Raw genomic sequence first — 20,643 nt, forward strand, 5'->3', positions numbered from 1 at the left:
GATAAAATCAAACAAGGAAACTATTTTAAAGGTGAGTGTTGTCTATCAATTAGATGGCTGGGAGTGAAAACAAAAATACACCTATCTTCACCTTTATATTGATATAATGCTTTGCTCAATTTACACCAAGCTCATTTTTCAAACTGACAGGTTGGTAGAGTTCATTTGTGGCATAATTAGTCATTCATCATTCAGAGATTGCACTACTTGCAGACTTCTTTTAAAATCACAAAAATTTTTTGATTAAGTTGTTTCATTTCCCCCTGTGGCAGGAGATAAGAAAACAGTGTGAAATAATATGAACAGTGACAAAGAACTCAGAAAATATTTGAAGTTGAATCAGAGACCCTGGTTCATTCACAGGTTATGAAATTGAATAGAAAAATAACTTCCATCTTAAATGACTGTACAACCATATGGGCTTGTGGCTTAAATGATTAAAATAACTGATGTGGGAAAAGGTCATAAAAATATACTGACATTAAAATACGTGAAGTGGTACTATGTCTATTTGTACGTTGCCACAAACATACATATACAACTCAAAGGTAAAATTTGTTAAGACAGTCGTATTACCTGCTACAAGATCTGAAGCAGATTGTGTAGAACAAATAAGTTTTGTCGGTCCCTGGAACAATAACGGATGTACAGATCAATATAAAACCATCACACCAGAGCCTACGGCGAGTCGGCAACCCTAATTAATACTGAAGACCTTCTCAGCATAATAATAAAAGAACTTCTGTAATACTGTCCAGGAAAGTCATTTGCAAGATGCGACAACACACTTCGATTTCTTTCAGATACCATTTATATACGCATCAGTAAGCGTAGCTGTTTTGGTTAGGAAAATGTCTTCACATTTCTTTCGGCAACAATGAAGTTATCAAGTTCACCCAATCCAAGTAAGGCATTTAAATAGACTCGGCAGTTAATTAAAGTCAGTGTCTGGCATTAAAAAACTACAATAAAATCCACTTACTACCTTTGTTTTCATAATGGCGAAACATTTTAGCTAGCTGATCTGTCCATAAAAGATGATGCACTTGGAACTAAGCAGCCATCTACTTGAGAAAATACAGCATCTTCAGCAACATAATGAGCAGTTTTCAAGCCAAGTCATAATTATCATACGAAAGCTGCTTCAAATGAGTGATGCTGTCTGAAATGGAAGCAGAGAAAAAAATAATTAAACCACACATTCCCAAGTGGGTTCATTGGGTATAATTTGAATCAAGACCTACACAAAATGCATCTTACCAAGCACCCACTGCTCAGACAGGATCCGACATCCCACGGGTCTCCTGCCGCTGTACCTCCCTATGCAAATTCTGGCCTGACGTATAGTTTTGCAGATTGTACCCCCGCACAGCTGGATCAGCTCTACCATACTAGGAGCAGGCGGCTGGGAATGCTGAGACACAAACATGGGCGGTTGGTCCTGGAACAGGTCCTGCTGATGATGGTCCCCGGAAGATAGGTGCCTCTGAAGACGGCAGATCTGGGAACAGATAGAGTGCCAAATCTGAAATTATCTGAATTATCAATAAACAATAATAATAATAATACATTTGAAATGACTGAAGCACAGATTCCTATCCCCTCCATTAGCTGCATTAGCCGCGGTAGTGTTGACTTCATTTCACCAAACCTGGCAGTCACATGACCACATGCAATCTTTATTGGCTCACAAATGAAGAATGGCCAAACAAACAGAATATACACCAGCTAGCGACTCTCAGTTTCAAGAACATCCATTTCTGGCCTCACATTTGGCCCAGTTTCATCCTGAGCTATCGTCTGTGCCCAATTGTGGAATTTTCAACCTACAAAGCTCAATGTCTCACGAGAGAAAGCCCTATTGTTGTTAACTAGTAGTTTTGGGCACATATAGTACACTATAACTACCATCACTTGTTTTCTTAAGCTTAAAACCGTTATTTACCTTGGGAAAAACTTCATACGAGACGGCAAATCGAAATTTTAGTGTAATTTATTTGAGAAAGTATTTCTGAGATTAATGAATGAAGCTCTGAGCTCTCACCACAGGATTGTTTGGTATCCAGTAGGGGTCACTTACTAAACTGAAAGGGACAATCTGCGCTATTGCGAGTTGAATGCCAGGAAACAAGCGCTAAGGCTTTCAGCCTTTTGTAAATGTTCACACCGGTTTTATTTTACATCAAGTAATCAGGGATAGACCCGAAGAGTTCAGGGACAGGGTCAGGTTAACATGAACCCATATTGTGTACTTCCAGGGGGGAGCGACTCAACACTTAATGTGGGTCCTATTGTGTGACTAAACGAGCACGAAAAAGCACACTGGTTCATAATAGGAAGAGATGGAACATAATAAAACTTTGTTGTAACAAAACACACAAACACATCACTCGTGTTTGAGTGGCAATAACATGTTTTTCGCAGAACCTTGGCACTTGGAAATAATGATGTTTGTGCTCAAGACTGACAAGTGTTGAAATCAGTAAAGTTCCGCCGCTTGTAACAAAAGGTTGTACTTCCAACACCTGCAAGATTAGAAAGAAAAAAAGGTAAAAAAAACATGCAGGTATTGCTAGGCTTGTATGTACGACATTTCAGCTGATTAAAAAAAATGTTTTGTGAAGGAAACTTTGCAGTTTTGTTGATGCCTGGCACAATGAATTGTTAGCTAACTTGGCTAGCACGTCAAGGGCTTTCAGAGTCTTGCGTCATTCATGCAGGCAACATTGGCATGGAAAATAATTGGTTCATTCACCATGAATCGAACCTTTGAGCATCCAGCTACGAGCTAACCATTATAAAACCTTTGCCACATGAACAGCACAATTTTAGCTTTCCATTAAAATAAAATGAGGATGTCCCTCTAATAACTACAAGCTCAAGATGGCACCAGGTTCTGACTTTGACAGTATTCTAAATTAAGAAAATGCCCACAACATACTTTGGTGCCCATAAAAACTAATGTAAATACTATGAAAAGACAATTGTTGGGTGGTTCAGTACATGTACATACATAAGACGATTAGTGGAAAGGAAACTTGAAAGCAACAGTGGAAATAAGATTAAAATACCAATCGTCTCCATGAGTGCGATTCAGATTAACTGTGGCAAGCCGAAAGTCACAACAACAGCATGAACACCTGCAACGTCACTGTTTTTGGGGAATGACGACATGCACTTCCTCCTCTGTTGTAATGTGCCTTCAATATTTAGCATTTCCCTTCACTGTAGAATATTACATCAGCTGACTTCCTGCAATTCTGTTTCACTGGTTCAATCTATTTGTGAAACTCCAAGAAAGTAGTGTGGTCGAGTTGGACTTGCGGAGGGAAAAAGTGAAACTCAAGTGTGAGAGATTAAGGAAAATGAGTCTTTTCAAATGAGGGGCCCTTAGGAGGGAATCTCCTGAAACAAATGCATACAGAATGCAATTAAGGCACATTCTTGTTGTTTGTGACAAAACATCCTCATGTGTTTTTTCTGGACTGTGTGTCCCCAAGGGAGACATGGGTATCCATTTCACACAAGAAATGGAAGTATTAACAGTGCTATTGAGGTCAAATGTAGATTTTGTTTTTCTGAGGATTCACCTGGCAAAAAGTAAACACAAGTTTGATTAATTTTCAAAAACACAACAAAAGAAAAATACGCTGGTGACAGGGATTTCGGAAAAATATTGTCTTTCACAACATGTGTACATTCAGTAAATATTGGATTTCTGATCTTTAGACAGCTGTATTTTTTTTAATCATTTTTATGTCTGTCAGAAAATTTGGCCTTGAGAGAAAAATATTTCACTTCATACTATTCCTTATGACTGGCAAGCAGTCCAAGGTGTAAGCTGCTTTTCAGCAGGGTTAGGCTCCAGTTACCCACTTGATAACTAAGGTGAGTAGAATAGAAAATGAAATAATTCATTATTGTGTGTGAAAATATAATTAAAACAAGTCAAACAGAGTCATAGAGCAACAGTAATGCGGTTTAGAATGAGCAAAATAGCACTTTATAAAATTGTACTTTAAAAAAAAAAATACAGTACTGAACTAATAGTATTGAACAGCATTTGCCACGTTTTTTTTTTTTACTTCAGTTCAATGGACATTGTGCTGCTGAGATGTTGATAATGTGACCGTGTGGTTTTTAATCCATCATTTAAAAACAAACCAAATAAATCATACACACACACACATAAAAAAAAACCTTAAGCGTGTTTTTTGAAGCACTCACAAATATTTTTCAATGAACTGTTGGCTGCCACTGTGACTATAACAGTGCCGGCCGGAGGTGGACAGCTGCATCCTGCGTGGCTGTTTAACCAGTAGAGGGAAAAACACGTGGGCATTGTGTAGGATATAGTAGCGAATGTGTAGTTTGTGCATCTCCCTCTATGTGTTGTTGGTGTGCATTATAATAGATGAGGGGCTTCACTGGGTGGCCACATGGAAGGGGGAGTGGTTAAAGTCACAGTTAGCGAATCGGGGGGTGTCGAGGGCAGCTCAAACAAGTAGCTGGAGCCTTGATGAAAAACCCACGCATGCAGTCGGGCACCGGTAAACTGTGAGAATGATCCTTTGATTTCTAATGTTCCTACTGAAGGTCATTCAAGGACTCTACAGAATCTCAAGGGGATTTACACTTTGATGCCACTGGGAAAAGTAATATTTGAAAGAAAAACTTTTTGAGGATCAGAACAAACTAAACTGAAGAGGAAAGTTCACTGAAGATGATGCACGTCGTCTTGTTCGTTTTAAGCGTCTGTCTAAGTGTGGGGAGGGGATATCGGACGGGTTCAGACAGCAGCGCGGGCAAGAGACAATATCAGATCCAAAACGGCCCATGCAGCTATACCTTTCTGCTCCCTGAGCAGGAGAACTGCCAAAACCCGAGCAACGGCTACAATTATCCAGTCCAAAAGGACGGGCCTGCAGACAATGAAGAGTCAGCGCACAGGCTGGAACAGCTAGAGATGGTCATGGAGAACAACACACAGTGGTTGCTGAAGGTAAAGTCCCGTGCAGCCATCATGTCACATACCATCAGAAATAGACGTAATAGGATTAAATGAGCATTCTGTGAGCCAAACAATTTCAACTTCTTCTACATGCTTGTCAAGTTAAGCTGATTTCGAGCTAAACCTTTTAGGAAATGCACACATCCAGGTCAAACAGGTACAGGGAGTTATATCAACGTTTTGTAACTTAATCATTTATCGTATTATTTTCGATAATTGTGAAGTAATTGTGGTCACGTACAATGATCTCAGGTTCAAAACTCTCAAGAAAGGCAACGGATCTACGTGGTCATGATCTTGGAGCACTCAATATTAATCCCTGTATTTAACCAATGCTCTACAAGCACTTTTACATTGTGAATGTGTGATTGAGTATGAAACAACATTGAAATAGGCTCAGACGTGTATTCTTTGCAAAAGGTCCAGAGGGATGAAAACTCTTTTAACAGGTGTCAGATTGACAGGTGCATATGTCCTTTTCAGTGTGCCGAACCATTTCTTGAGACATAAAAGCGCAGATGACCTTTTTTACACTCGCTCTTCAGAGAGTGATTAATAAAGAGGAGCAGACAAGAGTCCTTCACAGTCGGAGTGCACAAACACATTCTCGGAATAAAATGCAAGGGACGATGCTTTCAAAAGAACAGCTCAGCAGGGAATTCTTTTGATGTGCTTTCAACAACTAAACCTCAGCTGCTCATCAAATAGAAATCTTGGTGATTTGTTGCTGCGATTGCTGAATCGACTTTGTAAACATTGTGACGTCCATTTAATTTGCTAATAATTAAAGGAAGTTAAAAAGGGACTGTACAGGGCAGTGTGCTGACTTTCTGATAATACGAAAGTGTTTTTACCCACTATATTATTAAATAGTGTTTGTTTTTCTTCCCCTTTTAATTCAACCAATCACCAAACAGCAGTGTGTATAGCTCTACCCCTCACGAGCACTGGCATCTCAACAAAGAGCTCCTCCAGTTCAGTGCCAAACTAAACTCAACCATAACAGCTTGGTGTATTTCATCTAACTAACTTGGATTTAAGTCATGAAGTCTGACACCATTCATAAAATTCCGGTGGGAATTATCGTGCATACCTGAGCCAGTTAAAGAAGTAACGTGAGGTTATTAAGTAATCGCAGCAAATAATAAAAGTATTTCTAATGAATTTCTTCAAAGTCGCCTTTGCATATGAGCAGCTGGGGGAAGTGATGTTACGTTTTACGTGTGACAGAGGAACACAGTCATTTTTTTTACCGGATGACTCGGAGGCCTTGCGGAATCAACAACTGATTAGATCATTAGCTGTAAACAAGACATCCTGACAACAATTCAAAAGGCCCCTCAATAACCGTGGATGTGTCACAAGGAACAGCCGCGAGGAGATGATGAGAAATTAAATGCACCCTAACTGAAGCTTCAAGAAATTTGAAAAAAAAAAAGCCAACTCCATGCAGATAAGGAAAATATATATATTCAGCTGAGGTGAGCTTGCAGCTCTAACACGTCATGGTGTCATGAAGGATGTAACTCCTCACTCAACACTTCCATCCTGTTTACGAGTCGTGTGACCTGATTGGCACTCAGGAACACCATGCAGGAAATAACTTAATGATTGGTCTTGGTCTAAATCCGGAATACCGTAAGGTACATAAGAACATATCGAGTTAAAATTAAAACGGTGACCTTTTCCCATCTTGAGGCTAAAGACTATTGTAATACGCATTTGGTTCAAGTGTTTGCTATAGAGTGATCATGTCATGATGATACACTGATTTGTGATGCTTATATCACAATATAAAATATAATATTGTGTATTAATAATCATTCTGTTTTATAAATTGATATTGTAAAAAATGGAGACAGCTTTAGGCTTTGAGACAAGATAGTAAAGGGGTCAAAGTGGAAATTGATGCCATTAGTTTGTCCTTAGAGGTAATGTTACACTGCACACTCTTGATTGTTTCGATTGTGGTTGATTCATTTTAATCTTTCATTTGTGCCACAGCTACAGAATTACATCCAGGAGAGCATGAAGCAGGATATGGTCCAAATACAACAGAGTGCAGTGCAAAATCACACAGCTACAATGATTGAAATAGGAACAAACCTACTCAGTCAAACTGCAGAGCAATCAAGGAAACTGACCAATGTGGAAGCGCAGGTGAGAGACTACTTTAACTGGTTAGAAAGAAAAACAGCAAATATTGGCTTGTACTGCTTTCACACAAACTAAAATAGCAATACTACACCTCTGATTATATAATTACTTTTCATGCTTCGATTTCACGTCACAAAACCTGAGTTGACACCATTTTGGTTCCAATAAAACCTTTTTTGCATTACACTACGCAGAATTGTATATTGATATTTTTCAAATGTATGTAAAAACAGGAATGGACCTGTCAGTTTATTATTGTCGCTTAACATCAACGACCTTATGTGAGCCAACAGAGGAGCATTTCCTGTTATTAGCACACTTGTATTCCCACAGAAAGAGTCTATCAGTTTGTCACAATCAGACATCCGTCTGTTCAAACACATCATTGGAGAAGTACAAGTAGATTCCACGTAAACAAGCTGGTTTTTGCTGAGTTCAGTTTCCTCAAACTGGGGGGAAAAAAAAAATCCAGGCAAGGTGCTCAACCTGAGAATTTAGTTCAATACTGTCTGTGGGGATACACGGTGTTTGTTGAAAGTTTCCAAAAGTTAAAGTACATCTGCTCCATTGGAATTCAGTTGCTTTCCTGTCATAAAATTTCCATTTCGCAAATGCCTGTTTGTAGAGGTGTAAACTCGAGTTAAAATAATCCCATCAAACAGGGAACACGAGTCCACACAGTATTGACTCGCGCACTAAACATCAAACCTGAGATGTGTTTCTCACTACAAGGGAATAGAATTGAAAATCGAGTTACATAACAGTCACCTTAACTGTATATCAATGCAAACAATGCGCTGCATTCCTTTGCATCATACATTCTTAAGAGAGCCAATTTCCTATTTTTGTAACCGGTATTTCTCCACGGCGTCGTTAATAACACACACACTTTCCCCAGTGCCTAACATAGCTCCTAACACTCGGGACTAGTGAGTTACTTTGATCTGAGCATCACCAATGGCAACAACGCTTCTGCGAGTGTGTGAGAAAACCGAGGGTCTGCTTCGATCAATGCGCAAACACGCTTACACCCATTTTCTGATCATTAAAAAATGGACTGTGGGTTAGTTGAAAGACACTGGTTGTTTAGGTGGATTGATTGTTTGAGATCCTCTTTTATTTCCAGGTTATTAATCACACAACTCGACTTGAGCGCCAACTGCTTGAGAATTCTTTGTCGACAAACAAACTGGAAAAACAAGTTATTGTCCAAACCAATGAAATCAATAAACTGAACGACAAAAACAAGTGAGTACATCACGATACCTGAAATTGCAAAATGAAACTGTGACACAAAAAAGAAAAACACTTTATCGAATAACCTGAATTATCTACTGCTTCAGCTTGTTGGAAAAGAAAGTAAAAGAGTTGGAGGAGGAGAGGCAGGTCGAGCAGAAGATGCTTCGACTGGAAAAAGACCAGCTTCAGATCCTAATAGAGAGGCAGACGGCCATCATTGGTGAGCTGGAGCAACAGCTGCTCAAGGTGTCATCCAACAACAGTGCCCTTCAGCATCAGCAACAGGAGCTTCTGGAGACTGTGAATCACCTCATTCACACCTTCTCCACTGGCACAGCCCAAGGTAGGAGACCAGGAAAAGACTTCAACAGAAATTGACTGAATAAACTAAATGTGGCTGCCAGCGAGATCAAGTATTGGCTAAAAGAGGAGCACCTCAAAACCTTTGTTGCCACTCACTTTAGCAAATATACCATATATAATCCTAATCCACATATACAGAGTTGAGTACACTCCTCACATTAGTTTAATATTTTTCATGGGACAACACTGAACACGTAGACCTGAAAATAACTCAAAACACAGCCATTTTGCTTCATTATTTCACTGTGTGTCTTGACATTCCTGGATTTCTCAATGAATTTTAACAACCCAGTGTCAGCAGCACTCATGGAGTCCTTACACCAAGACACTCTAACAATACTCAACTAAAGGCGAGGCACTCTTGTCATTGCGCTCCTCTCGTGGTTTTTGCCACACACACTTTGTCACCATGTGTACCAGTAAATTAATCTTGATCTCGCCTCAACACAGAACATGGTTCCAGTAATCCACGTCCTTATCTTCAACAAACCATTTGCAGACTTTCTTATGAATGACTTTTTTTTTTTTACGGAAACCAAAAAAAAGATCCTCAAAGAGTTTTTCAACTTCCAGTGACCAGTATGAGTGTGAGAAAGCGATAACACCAAATTTAACAAACCCGATATCCATTGACAACAGAGACCTATAATGTAACATAATGAGTCACAAGACATCAGGGAGGGGAAAATGGCTCATTGGGCCTAATTTGGACATTTTCGCTGAGGGGTTTACTCAGTTTTGTTGCCAGTGGTTTAGATATAAATGGCTATGTATTGAGGAAAGAACATTTCCAATTATTTGGACTACGGATGGAAATGAGCTTTCTGCAAAATGTGGTGCAAGTATCTCTTTATGCCTTTGATACTTATAAATGTATGTCCTCAATTTACCATTAAACAAGCTGTACACTAAATAATTTACATTGCAGCAAAACAAACCAGACTTTTTCCTACATTGCAGAGACAAAAGCTGCCATGATGCAGGATACTCCCTCCACATTCATGGACTGCGCTGCCGTCTTCAAGTCAGGAAACACAAAGAGTGGGGTCTATACTCTCACTTTGCCCAATACTACAATGGAGGTTAAGGTGAAGTACATTCCGTTATATTTTGCCACTGAATAATATAAAATTGATAGATTACTGTCTGATAACATTTGTGGTGTGTGAAATGATATGGAAAGCTGCATTTTTTTTTTCTTTACGTGAGAAGTCAGTTTTCCAAAGGAATGCATTCTCTTGTGCTCAGCAACAAGTTCTCTTGACTGGCCCACCCTTACATAAGTTGCACACAGGGCAGCATTGGATTAACTGTTCAAACAGCAGAAAAACTAAAACGTCCAGACAACCCCAGTGATGATCTGCATGCTTCAGCTAAAACTGTGATCTCCTTAGAAACACTTTACTTTTCAGTGTTTACTGGACTTTAACATTCAATGAGATTGACTTTAAGTGTCTAACTTGAAATAAAATAAGGTGTCAGTGTCCAGTTAAAAATGGGCATTTGCAAGAGATGGAAATTTAACGATTTGCAATTATTCCTTAACCAACTTTTCTTTTTGTTTACAGGCTTTTTGTGACATGGAAACTGAGGCAGGTGGCTGGACAATGCTACAAAAACGCTTTGATGGCAGTGTTGACTTTCATCGTACGTGGCAAGAGTATAAAAAGGTAAGAAGCGGGAAGAAAAGGAAATACTTTTCTTGAGAAAAAAACATCACCTTGGCTACGGGTTTAATTCTAACTTCTCAGAGTAGTTAGTTCCCCTGTTGATGCTTGATTGAAGTTGCTTGTGTGTCTTTGCACAGGGTTTTGGAGATCCTTCAGGCGAATTTTGGATAGGAAATGAATTTGTATCAAGGCTGACAAGTCAGCACTCCTACAGCCTCAGGATCCAATTGAGTGACTGGGAAGGGAACTCGGCTTTTTCCCTGTATGATCAATTCTCACTTGATGGCGAAGGACAAAACTACAGGTGAGTGGAGTGCACATCACCCAATTAACTACACTGGATGAGAAACATAACAAATACTAGTTGGCATTTAAGTGATACATTGTTTACGCTTCAGGCAACCAAAAAGGTGCTGAACACTGGCTCAGAAATCTGCCAGCTTTAATACAAATTGTTTCACTGTTTTCATTCAAATGTGATTACAGAATAGACTATGAATACAGCCTCGGGTTTTTAAACACTGACAAAAATATACGTAATGTTCTTTAGCATCTTTGCTAATTTATTCAAAGTGGATATTGCTACTAGCTAAAAAAAAAAAAAAATCACAAAAAGTGCCTGGATAGATTTTTCGTCACAAGCAAAAAATTGACAAGTCGCTGGATGTCAGAAGTTTGTTGGTATGTTGGCACTTCATTTTACACAAGGGGGGGTTCAGGGTATAGATAAAGAATATGCCCTTATCCATTCTATAACCCTGCATGCCAGTCAGAGCGGCTGTTTGTTATAAGAAGGTATGTCCGTTGTATTTTGAGGAACAAGGGTTCTCGACTTCATTCTTCTACTTCCTTAATTTTTCCTTTTCCACTTTACAGGATACACTTTAAAGGCTACAGTGGAACAGCAGGCAAAATAAGCAGCATCGGTCAGCCAGGAAGTGATTTCAGTACAAAGGATGCAGACAATGACAAATGTGTTTGCAAATGCTCACAATTGACAACAGGGGGTAAGAAATTTATTCTGACAGAACGTGCAATGCGTTTGATACAATGCATTAATTGCAGCACGACGGGCTGGATGCCAGAATTTTAAAGCCCCCACTCTGCTAAATGTATCTTGGCACTTTCCTAAAATTTTGGACGGACATTATAAGGACTCCCGTTTCTTCTGGCCAAGCCAAAGAGCACAATTAGCCAGAGTTAATCACTGATCAACTCTTGAGGGAATTCAGCCACTACAAGCGCTGACATTAAAGAGCCTGGGAACAGAGTTTCTCTTTCTTCTTTTGTTGCTTAAAGGTCCTCCCTCCATTGCCTTGTAAGTGACTCTGCAGCCAGAAATTTTGCCTGCCTCTGTATTTGGGCTCCATCTAAGTGAGCCTAAAAGCAAAAAAGCCCAAACCGGGTCCTTTTTCCCATGGGGTCTGTCTCACATGGAATTCTTTCCATGCATATCATTCATGGCTACTGACAGCTAAGAAAAAGAGAACAAAGTCTGGCAACATGACGCTGTCCATTATGTGGGATGAAATCTTTATATAAACAAACATAATCCTTAAGTAAATGACAAATTCTATAAAGCAGGATGGCGGAGGGCAAATAACAGACTACGTGTTCTCGGGCTGCAAAGTATACAAGCGTCATTCTACAAATTAAACCAAATACATCTGGACCTACCAATACAATAAATCATCTCCTATTTAAAGTCAAAATCATCACTAAGTGTACTCTACATTTGTTCTTTGTGTTTTAGGTTGGTGGTTTGATGCTTGTGGACCGTCCAATTTAAATGGCATGTATTACCAGCGAGGCCAAAACTCCAATCGCTTCAATGGCATTAAATGGTACTACTGGAAGGGTTCAGGATATTCACTGAAGACCACATCTATGATGATTAGGCCAGCAGACTTCTAAATTGAACCATTTCAATGGGCACTGAACAAGATGGAGCCTAAAGCACTTCACGACATTCCTGAGAGGACTAATGGGGGAAATACTATTTGGTAAAATCAACTCTTAATGATCGGAACCCAAAATGGTTCAACTATGGCACGCTGCACACCGAGATGCGGCCGAATGTGATTCAACTGTTGGGGTGTTTTCTCACATCAGCTTTTGAAACCAGAGCCGGCTGACAGACAAGAAGACCATACTGAACTTTTCTGAATTTATAATTTCATATGCACTTTTGGGTAGTGGAGAGTGTAGCTGAAATGCAGAAGTGCAGCCAATGAATGGGGCAATTATTACCCACAGCCTCTCAAAAGACTTCACCGTCTTCTTCATTTCTCCTCCCATTACCATCATAATATAACCACAGTGGCACAGGAAATGCATTTATTCCTTGACAATCGACACAATATTATTCATTATTCAATACACTTAATATAGTATAACACATGGGGCTCCTCAAAATGCTTTGCAATGAAAACACCAGGAGGTAGCGATCTGGTGTGAGTCACCAACTGTTGTTTGTTGACAATTGCCCAGTTCAGTTGCATTTGGCAGCATCGCCACGGTGTGCGACGGGCCAAGCATGAAAGAGAACTAAATTAAAATGGGCTTTATTCCTTTTTTCAATTTGAAATTACACTGTATGTTTACTGTGTGGTTAAAGTGTACATTTACTTAGTAATATATATGTTGATATAAACTTAGCAGTGTTCAGTGTTTCAGCCATGAACGCCAATGACACTTCCTAGAAATAGAGGCTGTGGTACAACATGAACATTGTATGGTTTCTGTTGAAGTCTAAAAAGCTGATTAGATATGTCACTGAGAATCTCAGTTAGGATTAAATTTCTTTTAGTGAATGTATTCACTAGAGTACATTATATGTTTTATTTATGTGCTGAATTATTTGAGGTTTTATTCTACTAGTTCCATTGCATCATCACATCACCTGAGTGTGAGCTGCTAGCCGACTAGCAATTATATTGCACATGAGCAGTGCTTTGGGGAAAATATATCTTTATTTATATCATGATTCATTTGAATCTCTCGCTCTCCCTCAAAACTGAGTTTTTATGATAATGTACATATTTCAAGATGACATTTGTAAGGTCACCTTTGGTATTTCAAACGTTACTTCGTGAAGTCCAACTACTTTTCAGTGGTGGAGGGGCTGCATAGTTTATCAAAACTACAATTTGACGAAAAAGAAGACATGCAAGTGGTTCTGCAAACAACACAACAATCTATCACGACAGAAATCTGCTGACATTTGTCCATGTCAAGAGTCTGTCGTTGCTCGCTGTGGCAGCAGAGGACAGTGACTCATGAGTTCAGGAAGAGGCAACATCCACATTTCTCACAGGATACTTCAGGAAAAACAAGCTGACTGAAAATGGATGGCTGGCAATAGAAACTAGCAGGCAGCACATGCATTGACTTCCTCCGTCTTGCATTTATGAACAATTGAAGTGCCAGTGAGGGGAGCATCACAAATGCTTTGGATTGTGAATATGAGAAATGACAGCAGATGCTGCACAGCACAAAATTAAATTTCAACTGCATTTGTCAGAAAGTACAGAATATAAAAGTTTTATTTAAAGTGCAAGTTGAATCTAAATTATGATCGGAAAAGCCTGAAGCTATAGTAACTAAGAAAATGTGAATTGAGAGACGCAACAGAAGCACATGCATAGCTATTTTTCCATTGCTTTAATATTTCATACTTGTCCTTTTAACCAGTAGTATGTTCTTGATCTAGTATACCTGGGGCCATTCAGTATCCACAAAAGAAATACGATGCACATGGTTAAGATTGTTTGACAAGTGGGTGAATTTCTGAACTCTATTTGAATGTTTTTTATATTTTATTTTTAGGATCTGTAATTTTGTGTTTGAGTTCATATTGTCCCCTGAGGATCTTTATTTATGTGGAGGATGAATAAAAAAATAATTCAATTCAACAATTGAAGAAAACTTTTGTCAAAGAGAGACCGAACCAGACAAAAAATTAAGCATAACAGGTTGCTGCTGTATTTATTTTTCTATTTCATCTTTGAAATATAAAAGATGAAATATAAAAAAAATACAGCTGCAGCCAAAAACAAAAATCAAAATGTCATACAACATCCAAACCAAGTTGATACTGGTACGCACCTGTGCTGCCGGAAACAGCTCGGAAAGTTCATACGGTTCCTCTGGAATCCACTGCCTTTGCTCCAAGCATGTCAGAATCTATTCAGGAATATTGAAAATGCATCTCAAAACAATCAAGTCTGTAATCTGCATATGATGCTGTGATTGGTGCCTTGACAAAGAACATACCCATTCAAAGGAGAGGATCCAGCAGCCACGAGCAATGCCCAGCAAAACATTCAAAGTCCGGCGGTGTTCCCCAGAAATCACATGAGTTGCACTGGGGCAAACTCGATCAGCGATAGAAAACCCACCCAATGTCGTCACAACCTGAGCGACTATGTTTTGTTTCCTGGGAGAAATGAACAATGGTCAAAGTAGTAAAGATTCACTTATTGCGACACGTTGCTTTAAATGGCTATTGGCGTTCAACTTAAGCATGTGTATGTGAATATATTCTCAAGCACTACTTACTCAGTGGGCATGCTCGTCATTACCAGGGTTCTTGCCGCCTGCAAGACAAGTGGGATAAACATAATTGGTCATTATCTATTTCCACTGCAGGCTCCCAGCCAGTAAAAAAAGTATGAGTGAGATATTTTACACCTCATGTTCAATAAGCACATATTGTATGTGTGACTGTGTGCCAGCATAAACCAGATCTAAGTGTTAATAAATGCGTGGGGGCACAAAATTAAAAAAAATAAAAGTAGAGAAACTGGCACAAAAAACAGCTCAGAGTGCTTTAAATATTTTCTGTCAGGGTCCATTAGTTTGCATTGACACACAGATCATCATCTAACAAGACCAGACTGAGCAACTCTAATAACTATGTCAAATGTATATGAACGAAGTGGACAAAAAAAAGGCATTAGATGCCAATAATGGGCACAGAAGCAGAAGTGCAAACTTGTCACACGAGGGCATGACAATTCAATTTCTTCCTTGACATACAATAATTCAAAGCGGTTACAAACAGTTCTCTGATATCTGGTCCCCCAGCTGGAAGGGCCAAGAGCAGGCTGCCAATCAAAGTGTGGTATCGACCCACCTCTCCTGACCTCACCCCTGCTCCAACATCCCATCAATACTGATAAGAAGAATCACCAACACATCACAATTGCTACTCCACACTTGCCCAGTAGCGTGATGTGTGCTGCTGATAAACGGCATCATTAATAATACTTCATTCTTGATCCTTTCAGACTAACATTTGCATAAAAAGACCGTTGGGTCATCTCTTGCAAAGGAAGAGAAGGTTGCAAATAATGAGCCTGCAACAAATTGCCCCTAAGCAAAAGCTAAGGAATTTCATCAATGAATGACGAGGTCATATTGACGTCTTGAGAATGACGCTATTCGAGTAAATCAAAGAGTGACAAGGAAGCTGGCCAGCGAAAAAAAATCATCAAATGGCTTTGTGGCACAAGTCGTCAAAGGCAGCAAGACTTCCATCCATCTATCCATTTTCTGCACAGCTTATCACATTACAAGATGAAATCACTCTTGAAACATATGGAGGAGAAAAATTACATTACGGAGCTTGTGACCACCAACACTTCTGCTCGCGTTTATTTACAACAGGATAGATCATTTCTATTTAACAACTGACCTCTAAAGGACCCCTGTGTTATGTTACCTCACGATCTTTACGGTGCAGCCATAAAAGCTTCCTAGCTATGATCAGATTACATTTTAAACATTTAATATTTCTCCCTCGGGGTATTGGATGTGATGTTTAGCTTTCTCCAGCTGTGGCATGTTGAGGTTTACGCCATAAAGAAAACAAAGGCCAGGTGCATTTCACAAACGAGGAAGTTATATTCTATCATCACAAAAGCAAAACACAGGAAAACCCAAAGACCAGACAGACGGACAGAAGCCCCTTGGCGAGATGCAGCCCTACCGAGGAAATACTCGATCTAAACATGGCTGGTGTGCATCCGAAACTGTCTGTATCAAGGAATACAATGGATGACGTGATTATATCATACTTTGGGGCTGCAGGGTAAATACTTGAAGTCCAACAAATGACCATCAAAAGTCCTGTGAAAAAGTGGCAATGTCTCCTTTTTACATGAACCAGACAGAATTAAAATGGCAACAACTCAGCTCTGCTCTATTTTATGGGAAATGTGAGGAACTGTGAATATCAGATATAGCTGATTTAAATATTCTTAGTACCTTTGCTTTGCTGATGTTTTGAAAAAAAGAGCAGGTATGCTTATTGGGCTTCTCCTGGTTTTCATCTGTTGAAGCAGCTGGAGCAGTACTTTCGCTTCCTCCTCCTACATGGGTAACAAAGTAAAAAAGAACATTCAAGAAGCCGTTGTCAGACTTCAAACTGCAACAGAACTTCCACATAAAAAGAGCCAGGAGACTTCATAAGAATATTAAGAGACATTCAGAATGTTTAACACTGGCAGAGCTCGAGGAAGGGAAAGCAGGGGCGCTTCCTCCCCGGAATTTGCTTGGACTCCAGGTGCCATGCCAGATCATTTACATTTGTGTATTTTACAATTTTCTTCTTTTTTTATTTGTAAAAAACAATAATTGTTTTGCCCTTGCCTTTGAGCTATCCTTGGCCTTTAGGAAAGAGTCACGAATGTACTTAAATGTTCATTATATAATCCCATTAAAACAGCTTAATTATATCTAATTGTATTGCAAATAAGTGATATCTGTTGTTATTCACACACTGTGTAATTTATAAGGTCTGACCATCCCTGCTACTCACTTTGAAAACCGTCAGACAAATGACGAAGACGAGAGTTCTTTTCTGGCTCCAAGGTTGACATTGTCTCTGTTGGCTTTGTTGGATGAAGCGTGAGAGATTTTTTGTGAAGCCTTGATGCGTCTTCACTGATGCCTACAAATGGTAAAATGCTTTGCCTTACACGTTTGGAAGCCAGTGTTTGGGTCCCACTTGAATGATCGAAAGCAGGTAGATTCTCTTTGACATTATTTTGTGGACAGACATTGACATCAGACTGCGGCCTGCAACAGTGTTCACTGCTCGCTACTTTCCTCTTCTTTGAGCTCTTCGTTTCTGTAGAAGCACTTTTCCAACTCCTTTGTTTTCCTTTCTTTGGAACATAGTTCAACTCAGAGTAGATGTTAATATCTGTCAGGTCAGGCAAAATGGGCAAAAAGAACTTTTTGTGGTGACTAGCTGAAGAGAAGAAGTCATCAAACACTTCATCCTCTCCATCAGGGGAATTCAAGGCAAGATTGTGAGATTTGCTGGATGAACTAAAAGAGTGTGCAAGTGCTGAAAGAGAACGTCTGCCTTGTGTTGGCTTGCTTAATAGCTTTGACTGGTCGTTAAATAGCGTGTCACCCAGTATGTGGCCAACGGAGTCCACCACATGAGGAATCTTCTTGTTCTTGACTTCTGCCCAGGGAATATTTGACCTTCCCTCATCAGACTTGTCAATTGTCGGTTCCATCGTTTTATCAAGAGAACTGCAGGAAGGCCTCTGTGACCTTCGCTTTCTATTGCAAGAGACGACTCCTGCTAATTTGGGTTTCTCTATTGGTGGTTGTGTTACTGAGGCTGTCCTTTGCTTTTCTGGTGTCTCCCCTTCCTCAGATTTAGATTTCTGAATTGGTGATTCTGTTACTGAGGCTGTCCTTTGCTTTCCTGGTGTCTTCCCTTCTTCCTCATCCAATGTTAATTCAACCATCTTCAAAGGACTAATGGACGGGCGTTCTGAAACGTCACGGCAGGGTGAGAGCCAAGGCTTTTCCAGGTCCTTGCTGACGGGTTTGTCCAGCTTGTTCTGCTCCATAGTGTTACATACTTGACTCTTGTTAGGGGAGTAACCAAGCTCAGCAACAGATGGACTAGAGTCCTCATCAGAATTTTCACCTATAGGAAGGAGGGGGGGGTTAAAGTGTGCAAAAGTGAAATTATGTGGATTATGACACAAATAAACAGTAATAATGCAAATGACAAACAATATATTTGAAGATCATTTTTTCCTTTCTTGGTTGGCTTACAAAAAAATCTGAGGACAGTCGGTGAGGTCCCCAGTGGGGGCTCCACTTGTGATGATGAAGACATTTGTGAGGCTGAAAAATCAATGATGTAATTCTTTTCAGAATGTATTCAAAGTTTTGGAAATCATCAGTTCACATGTGTAGAGATGTATACCTGTGGGTGAGATATTTTCATGCTGCTCTTTCATGCGTTTCAAGCGTTCTGCCATGTATTCAGCTCTTTTAAATGACGGGCTATACAAAGTTCCACTGTCTTCATCAATAATAATAGGTGAATCATCTGGGACTGTGGAAGAGGAATATTTACAAGATAAATTATATTTTCTGGTTTGGAGAAGTTTAAAAACATAAAAAAGTATATTTTCTTTACCCACTGTTTTCTTGGGGATGATGTCTTTCATCAGTTTATCTAACTTCTTTTTCATGCGTCTGTCATTTTCTGTCGTTCTCACTGGACAGTCTCTGGGCAGCATGCAACGATGCTATACCAATTCAAACACAAACATGATATCAACATGATACAACACAAGTGTGTGTGTTTTAGGTGGAAGTGAAAACAACATAACATTAACAGAATAGGATTCAAAAACCTCATTTTGCTTTCACAGATTGAGAGAAGAATAACTTTTGCCGGCCATCAGTTGGCAATTGTACAAACAACAACACATGAAATGACTTCAAAATGAATCTACGTACTTTCTTGTTCCATAATACCAGATTGCTTTCATCATTTAGGGCAGGATACAATTCTTCATCTACCAGCACGCCGTCGTCGTGACATCTGGAGATCATTTCAACGACAAAACAATCAATACATACAATTTAGAAACAAAAGTAGTTTAATGCCAAGAGAGTCATGCTTACATACCTTCCTATCCACAAAACAGAGACGAGCTTCACATGACTCTTTTTGGCTTTCTTCCATGTGGCAGCATGACCATTGTTAAAGACCACATGCGTGACTTGTTTATTGAATGTTTTTGATACCTGTAATGAGTAAATGTCTTGTCAATAACTTTTGTAACTCACGGTCTGTGCTTCTTACAACAAAGCTGTGTGAATGCTGAGAGACAAAACATTTACACTGAGGGACCTCCTATTTGTGTTTTAAACATTTTGACAACATGAAATTGAAGAATTCTGTTCCATTGACAACTGTCACCGCAATAATACCTTTATGAACTGTGCAGGTAAACATTGTGAATCTTGTTTGTCATACAAGTGATGCGATACTTCTTTGGAAATTGCCTTTTTTTTTTAAGTGAATCTGACATATTACCTGAGCTCCCATTTCCTGCAGCTGCTGAATAAAAGGTTTTGAACAGTTGGCTCTCTTGTCAGATGACCACACATCCACAAAGGCAACGACATCTGGAAAAGGCATTTTAAGCCATGAATTCCTACAGTGTGTTTTATTGTGTGGTGCTGAGGATGTATTTACCTTTAAGAACTGTGTCATTGATGCCTGTAGTCATTACTGGCATCTTCAGCTTTCAATTCCCCTTGACAAAAACAATTGATAAGCATGCTGACTTTTTGTTTGTTTGTTTGTTTGTTTGTTTGTTTGTTTTTACTGCAATCTCGATAGGTTTGACTTGAAGGGGGGTTTGTAAACACTGTGACACAGGAAATTGCTCGTTCACAAGTTAATAAACACAAGAGGCAACAACGACAACCAAGAAGAGTAACAAATAAGTCTGAACATTACAGATACGTGTGTATGGTTTGACACATACTCGTCATAACTAGGGTATTAATCATCAAGCTTAGCCTTAGCTAACTTTCACGAGAGTTAGCATGAGCTAACTCTTCTGTTAATGGCTTCCGCACTATCCTGACACGATGGATTAAAGTGTCTTGAATACCAACAATACAACACAAATGGTTGTATCCACTCAGTCGTTTGTCGTGTACTTACTTTCAGGGGCAATGGGCTTCAAATATAGCCCAAACGTGACAAAGGATCCGGTATGAATTCGCGCTCGTAGTTTGAGGGACATTGGATTGTGGAATACTCTCCGGTGATTGGGGGAGAGGTCTCGACGTCACCAGGAAAGGGCCGTGAATGAAGTTTTTTTAAACGTGATGAAATACTTTTTAAATTTTGTTTTTATT

The 20,643-nt window shown here is 39.4% G+C and overlaps 2 protein-coding genes across 3 annotated transcripts; one reads left to right on the top strand and one right to left on the bottom strand.

Moving 5' to 3' along the window:
- Window positions 1-542: 542 nt before the first annotated feature.
- Window positions 543-20,573, bottom strand: mcph1 (microcephalin 1). 2 transcript variants are annotated; one of them, XM_088385298.1, is made up of 16 exons: window positions 20,447-20,573; window positions 19,970-20,030; window positions 19,808-19,899; window positions 19,397-19,515; window positions 19,225-19,309; window positions 18,899-19,010; window positions 18,683-18,814; window positions 18,529-18,600; window positions 17,424-18,397; window positions 17,264-17,336; window positions 16,711-16,814; window positions 15,001-15,038; window positions 14,716-14,878; window positions 14,548-14,625; window positions 1,261-1,501; window positions 543-1,162 (listed from the first exon to the last, which is right to left on the bottom strand). In XM_088385298.1, the coding sequence occupies exons 2-16, from the start codon at window positions 20,010-20,012 to the stop codon at window positions 1,110-1,112; spliced, it is 2,379 nt and encodes a 792-aa protein (XP_088241424.1). In that variant the 5' UTR covers window positions 20,013-20,030; window positions 20,447-20,573; the 3' UTR covers window positions 543-1,109. The 2 variants fall into 2 exon arrangements, with proteins under 2 accessions (XP_088241424.1, XP_088241423.1); XM_088385297.1 differs by having other exon boundaries at window positions 17,264-18,397.
- angpt2a (angiopoietin 2a) lies at window positions 4,517-14,345 on the top strand. The gene is made up of 9 exons (XM_088385299.1): window positions 4,517-5,002; window positions 7,016-7,171; window positions 8,295-8,416; window positions 8,512-8,750; window positions 9,731-9,858; window positions 10,339-10,440; window positions 10,578-10,744; window positions 11,317-11,447; window positions 12,194-14,345. The coding sequence occupies exons 1-9, from the start codon at window positions 4,724-4,726 to the stop codon at window positions 12,352-12,354; spliced, it is 1,485 nt and encodes a 494-aa protein (XP_088241425.1). The 5' UTR covers window positions 4,517-4,723; the 3' UTR covers window positions 12,355-14,345.
- Window positions 20,574-20,643: the final 70 nt, after the last annotated feature.

Source organism: Syngnathus floridae, chromosome 9, assembly GCF_059516105.1.
Source record: "Syngnathus floridae isolate MCC-2025c chromosome 9, RoL_Sflo_1.0, whole genome shotgun sequence".
Lineage (NCBI taxonomy): Eukaryota > Metazoa > Chordata > Actinopteri > Syngnathiformes > Syngnathidae > Syngnathus > Syngnathus floridae.

Coding starts and splice junctions, on each gene's coding strand:
- angpt2a (XM_088385299.1), top strand. CDS start 4,724: ATGATGCACGTCGTCTTGTTCGTTTTAAGCGTCTGTCTAAGTGTGGGG. Junction 7,172..8,294: donor TGACCAATGTGGAAGCGCAG/GTGAGAGACTAC, acceptor TTTTATTTCCAG/GTTATTAATCACACAACTCG. Junction 11,448..12,193: donor CTCACAATTGACAACAGGGG/GTAAGAAATTTA, acceptor TTTGTGTTTTAG/GTTGGTGGTTTGATGCTTGT.
- mcph1 (XM_088385297.1), bottom strand. CDS start 20,012: ATGCCAGTAATGACTACAGGCATCAATGACACAGTTCTTAAAG. Junction 19,516..19,807: donor TGCAGGAAATGGGAGCTCAG/GTAATATGTCAG, acceptor TACTCATTACAG/GTATCAAAAACATTCAATAA. Junction 16,815..17,263: donor TTTGTCTGACGGTTTTCAAA/GTGAGTAGCAGG, acceptor TTACCCATGTAG/GAGGAGGAAGCGAAAGTACT.